Source organism: Micropterus dolomieu, unplaced genomic scaffold (assembly GCF_021292245.1).
Source record: "Micropterus dolomieu isolate WLL.071019.BEF.003 ecotype Adirondacks unplaced genomic scaffold, ASM2129224v1 contig_12138, whole genome shotgun sequence".
Lineage (NCBI taxonomy): Eukaryota > Metazoa > Chordata > Actinopteri > Centrarchiformes > Centrarchidae > Micropterus > Micropterus dolomieu.
Genome location: NW_025741124.1, coordinates 1 through 6,640, shown reverse-complemented (window position 1 = coordinate 6,640; position 6,640 = coordinate 1). Strand labels below are relative to the sequence as shown.

The window sequence follows — 6,640 nt, the reverse complement described above, 5'->3', positions numbered from 1 at the left end:
TCATCGGGAAAAAAACTTTTAATGTTTGTACCATTTAATAAGCTGTTACTAGGTAAATCCTCTGACTACTCATACTGTTTACACTTTGTACTTTTTACAGTAACCACCTGTTTTTAGCCATGCCAGCGGCTCTCTGGATGGCAACGTCTTTCAGTCGGTTGATTGGTCAGTCTTTGGGTCTGTCAGTCCAACAACTGGATTGAAAAGGATGCCTTTAAATTTTGTACAAAAATTCATGGACAGTTTCTTTTCATATATATATATATATATATATAATGTTTAGTGAAACTTATTTTTAAAATGCAGTTATGTCGCATGGATTGGTCTGGGGGTTGAGTTGCTGATATAGAAAATTGTGGCTTGCATGACCTACTGCATATTTAGATGAGAAAAGTACACATTTGTAAACATTCAAGAATACAGTGTACAAGAATTTCCATCCACATCATAACATTTAGGGACCTCACTATCTCAGCTACTTAGTCAGTTTCTCAGATCCTCAGTCACCAACTCATCCTTGAATCATCACTGTAAATAAATGCAAACTGTGCTGTAACACTAAACAATACCATTTTGTGTATAGTTTGATTTATTCTCATTTATGTAAAATTTGGATGTGAATTCCAAAGAACGTCGTGAAGCAGGAAATCAGAGTTTTACAGATTTCAATAAAATGTATTTTATTGACATCTTTCACTCTTTTGAGGAAGGAGAGTTTCAGTAAAACTTTACATTTTCAATCTTTGTACACAATACACCATCCAAATTAAAATGTTACAGGTGTTTTTGTTAAACTCATTATTATAAATATGGTTAAAGAGCTAATTGTCCATACTTGCCACAGTTTGAGGGTTCCTCACTGTTGGAAGGGAAATGGAAGGTCAATCTCAAGCCTTCCATCACTAACTTTCATGTAGGCTTGAGCCTCCTCTGAAGCTTGCTGCAGCAAACCATGAACAGTGATATTGAACTGGTCAACTATTTGAATGAACATGTCTATAATGAATTCATATGCATTGCTGAGCTGCTCCATATTTAGGGCAGAGATCTGTTCAACAACGTTCTTTGTGACTGTGATTAATTTACGATAGAGCTCATTGATGTTGATGAACACTGCATCTAAATAGTCAGAATTGACAGAATCAACAAACTCCTGAGATTTCTCAACAACAGCCTTAAGGGTCTCACCCATTTTCACCAGCATTGTGTCAAGACTCTCCATATTTTTCACAAAGTCCACCAGTTCATCAAAGATTTTCTTGAAAGCTGTTTTGACCTGATCCAAAATCTGGCCTACTGTGATTGCATCGCCGACTGGCATATTTAATTTTACACTGTTGATGTTCTCAAGAAAGGAGTTATAGTAGACCTCTGTGTTTTCATAGATTCTCTGGAGGGTCATCTCTAGCACAGCAGCAATGCTGCTGGTCAGCTTCTTTAGGACCTCAGGGAGAGTGGTCATCTCATCAGAGTTTGGCAGTTTGAACTGGGTCTCCCTCAAGCCCTTGATGACAGCATCCAGAAAGACCTGGACAGTTTTCTGGTACTGGACAATGATGTTCCTGAAGAAGATTGACAGCTCGGTCAGTCGAGCGTCATAGTTGATTGCAGCATCATAGGCCTCACTAATGTGGTTAACAAAAGTGTTTTTCAACTCTTCCATGTTCCTTGTGATCTGGTACTTGTCAGCAAACATTGTGACTGTAGAGATGATAGAAGGGAGTCTTGTCTTGAGTTCATAGAGCATTTCTTTGGGTGCCTCCATGTTGTAGGCAATCTGCAGGTTCATCTTATCAGCATCCTTAGAAGATGATCTGATGACCAAGATGTCAACATCAACCTCTGGGGCAGACTGTTGAATTGAAAAAAATATTGTATTATTTATATTTTGATTTTAGTATTTTGTTACCATCGTATCAAAAAGTTAATGTTATGATACTTACAGGATAACGACCATAGACCCTTGCAATCATCTGAGATGGGACTTTGCCACTGAACTGAAGGCCCAGGAAGCCACTGGAGGGGGTAGACACTGAGGCACTGATAGCATCTCTGCGAGCAGCATAACGAAGGTTCACATCAGTGAATGTAGGACTGGTGATGTCCACATTCAAGGTGTGGCGAGAGGCACTGGAAGAGAAAGAAAGCATTTCAAAGAAGTCACAATAAATTTTTTTTGATTGTTTTTCATAGGAAGGAGTCGGATTTTTACACATTAAATTAAATTGTCAAGATGAAAATGAGAAAAAACAGTATGAATGGAAAATGTACCTGTCATCAGCCTGGCGCTTTCTCCTAAAATTTGAAGAAAATATGTTAATACTTTAAACCTTTAATATCAGAAGATATTATTTAACATACAATGTATTGTAAAACAAACGCAGAATATTACCTCAGGGCTTGGGTAATGACATGGTTGACATCCAAGCTCAGGTCAGCATGTGTTAGGTCAACCTTGGTAATCATGTTCACAGCTTCATTCTCAAAGTTTGCAGTAAAAGAAGCTATTGAAAGAAATTTAGTAAGATTTAGTGCTCTACAATGCTTGCAACATGAAACAAATAAATAGATTTAGGGAATTTCATCAACTCACCATCCATGTCATATTCCAAGAGCACAATGACAGAGGTGGCAGAGGACTTTGAGGTGAATGTGAAGACAGGAGCAATGCCCTCTGCTTCAGCTGCCAGGTTTGTGGTGTACAGTGGGCTGACAAACTTTACATTGTTAGAGAACTTCTGCTTGGCAGCTGTCACTTCAGCAGCAGCTTTCTTATAGATGGTGAAGTCACCCAGGCTGCTTGGCTGAGATATATCTATTTCAACATCAGCAGTAAAGGAAAAGGTTGGTGCAATATCAATTGCAGCCTGGGCAATGTGCTTCCCATTGGTGTTGAAATTAAAGAAGTTTGCTTCGTTGTTGCTAGTATACTTCAGCACTGCATACACACGGCTCAGGGAGGCTTCAACAGCAAGATTCTCATTTACATCCAGGCCAATGATTTTGGTGGTGCCGTGGTTAACCTTGGCATCAGCAATCATTTTGGAGGTGGAGCGTAGGCCATTATTGTTCAGATACAGATTCACGTCATTATCCAGGACTCCCAAAACTAGATAGTCATCAAGCACTGTTCCATCCATGTTTGCCTTTGTAGATGACTCCAAGGAAACATAGTCAAGGGTTCCCTCCAGCTTCAGACTTTGGTCTGTCTCAGCCTTTCCAACAGCCTTGATCACGGGGATGTTGATATCCCCTGTCATCTTCAGGGTGGAGACAGCGTTTAGTTTGCTTTTGGTGTCTGCAACCAGATTTTGGTTTGCCTCCAGGTTGAGAATAGGCAAGGCAATCTTTGCAAAAGTAGCCACAGATACAGCACTTTCAAAAGTCTCAGTACTCAAACTGACTGTACTGTTATGAGTGCCTTCAATGTGACGATTTTCAAGGGACAGGGAATTGGCCAACTTGATTCCTCTCTTGGTGGTCAGACTGGTGGTGCCATCAAGTTTGGCTTTTAGACCCTCAAACACAGAGGCTGTGGAAGCTCCCAGACGGAACACGAGATCATCCTCAGCATACAGTCCAGCATTGACATTCAGATTAATGATGGCAGATTTGAAAGATAGCTCTGTGATCAGATTACCCACAGGGGGAATCTGGATCAGACCCATCATATCAACAACAGGGCCAGCCTGGCTTTTCTGGTAAACAACTTTGGCATCCACATCCACAGTCTGCTCAGTGGTCGTCAAAATGTTATTCAGTCCAGTCTGCTCATACAAGTTCAGGTCACTGATAGCTGGAGTACGGATATCAACAAAAGGCAGGTCAATCTCAGGAATGCTGATGGGGAATGTAAGGAAGTCAAGATTGGCCTCACTTTCCATGTCAACAAAGATGCCAGCCTCATTTTCATTATTGTCAACAGTGAAGTTGTAGAACATTTTGTACTGATTAAGACGGGCCAGAGCTAAGGTGTTTAACTGTTGGCTGTCGGGTTTGAAGATGGCTGAGTAATCATTCTGCAGATCTATCTTAGCAGACAACTCGTTAAAAATGTTGACCTTGGCATTTCCTTTGTTTTGGAATTCAAAGAGAAATTCAAAAGGACGGGCTACAAGGTTGAGTTCATTGGACAGGACTCCAGTGACCGTACCAGACAGTTCTGTGTGATGGGTTGCTTTCAGCTCAACCTTCAAATCATAAAGGTTGCCTTGTCCAGATGCCACAAAAGTACTGTTCTTAATGACTGATGACTCTGCCTCATTGCGGACATTAAACTTGATGTATGAGAAGGTGCCAGATTCAGCAGTAATATGCTGTTTCATCTTTAAGATGGTAGAGTCTGTATCACCAGAGCAAGTTAGAGTGAAAGTGCTTGGAGAGAGGGACATTTTCAAGTTGCTCTTGTGGTTGCCATCATCATCATTAAACTTGCCAGTGGCTGAATGGTCAGCTGCTAGAGTGAGGGTGAAGCCATCTTGACGAACAGTTGCTTTCTGGGTTAAAGTAACCTCACTTTTGACATCAACACTTGGGAGGTCCAGAACATGAGTATAAGCTGTATCGAGAGAGGCAGACATTCCTTCTTCTATACCAATAAAGGCTATCTTCGTGAAGTCAGCTCTGTACGGTGTAGTGGTAACCTTAATTGTAGTTTTGACTTGGGCCATGGCTGATGGGCCATAGAGAGTTACAGATGCCTGATGTTCAACTCCAAGAGCAAGATGGTTAAATTTAAGAGTCTCTGCAAATACAACACGGCTCATTTTTGGGATTGCAATACGAGCAGTGGAGTCAAGTTTGTAATTGAGAATTTCAAAACTTGAAGATGTGGCCTCGGAATTAAGGACTCCAGTGAATATAGGATTAATTTCATCCTGAGTGGAGTTCTGGAACTCAGCAGACGTCTTGACGGTGTAGATGGGACTATGGAATTTGATCTCACCATAGAGTTTACCAAAGCATGGGACCATGATCTCACTTGGAATGGTTGGCAGCTTGATCTTAGGAACCTGAAGAGACTTAACAAGCTTTTCTGCAGGGACTTGTGGGATTGTAGGGAATGAAACCTCAGGAAGAGTGATTTCTGGGAGGGTTATCTCAGGCATTGAAGGAAAGTAGTTCAAAGTCAGGTCTTCAAAGATGGCATCTACATCACGCATTTTGTTCCCAAAGTTTATAAAGAAATTAATAACTTCAATGATTCTCTGCTTGATGTCATCAAAGGAAATTGTGGTGGCTTTTACAGTGTGGAAGCTCAGGATTGTGAACTCAGGAATGTCCAGCTGTGTTGGGATCTCAAACTGTTCAAGCTTATCCATACAGAACTTCATTGAAGGCACAACAAGATCAGTGAAAGGAATGATGAAGGAAGGCGTGTTTAACTCAGCTTTCCTGAGTTCAGCAGTGAGTCCAAAAATGATTTGTTGAATCTCGCTGATGATTTTTTGCTCAGGTGCCACTTTCTTAATCATTTCAAACACATTAGTGAACGTATCTGTGATGATAGTTATGACTCTTGTGTAGTATTTACTCACAAAGGCCAGATAAGAGGTAATCTCAGCTTTGGCATCAAAGTTTGTAATTTTTTGTTTTATAAATTCAGCAAATTCTTTAAGGTTATCAAACACAACCGTTACAGATTGTGCAACTTTGATTTCTCTCAGGTGTTCCATAAAGACTCTACCAAGAGATAAGACATGGTTGATAAAATCTATTGTTGCCTCAACTTTCTGGGGTATTTCAAGAGCCCTGATTAGCTCATTCACATAAACTGTGTACCAAGCAATAATTTGATTGGCATTCTCAACAAAGGAATTGTAGTCCAATGAATTCAGTGTCTGCACAACAATTTCAATGCACATTTTCAGCCCTTGAATTATATCCTTAACATCAGTTGTTTTCAAGTAGATGATAGCACTATCGAATACCTGCATGAATGTGGTCGGGATGTCCTTTACCATCTCGGCAAAGACACTGATGGTTTCCTCAATTCTGAACTTCTTGATAAGCTCCACAACCTTTTCCAAGGCAGCTTGAACCTTTCTATCAGCCTCAAACTTTACAATCAATTCTCTGATCTTGGCATAGAATGTGTTGATCTTACGGAGGATGTCAAAGTCCTGAATAAATTCCTCAATATAATTTGTTATATCACTGAACATTTCTGTGGGAATCTGACTCAGTAATTCCTCAATATGAGCTTTAAAGTTGATGGATAAAATGTACCTCTTCAGCTCAGCAGCAAATGCCTGCATGTCAACGGTCTCAATCGTTTCTTTCAACTCAGTCATGATTGTCTGTAGTTTAGCCACGATTTCATACTTTGCATCAATATCATGAAGGAATGAGATGCTGCTGCCCTTCAGCTTTTCCAGGTCAATCTGTTGGATCATCTCCCTCATGGTATCAATTACATAGATAACAATAGCCTTTATGTCATACTCCTCATTAATGGCATTAAGCAGTTGCTGGGTCTTCTGAATGAGGGTGTCTGGGAGGGTGCCACTAGCAAAAATGTCCTTCACCATACCAGCAAAGTTTTGGATGTAAACAGTGAGATCAGCCAGCAGTTTCTCGACAGAAACCTTCAGGTTTCTCAAAGAGGCTTCTACATCCTCCATGGAGATGACATATTCTT

The 6,640-nt window shown here is 40.4% G+C and overlaps 1 protein-coding gene across 1 annotated transcript; it reads right to left on the bottom strand.

The window, feature by feature from the left end:
• On the bottom strand, positions 1 to 6,635 carry LOC123965980 (apolipoprotein B-100-like; the record flags this gene model as incomplete). The annotated part of the gene is made up of 5 exons (XM_046042247.1): positions 1 to 1,852; positions 1,944 to 2,130; positions 2,272 to 2,295; positions 2,393 to 2,504; positions 2,594 to 6,635. Coding segments are annotated over 5 exons (5,361 nt in total), but the record flags the coding sequence as incomplete, so codon positions are not given.
• Positions 6,636 to 6,640: the final 5 nt, after the last annotated feature.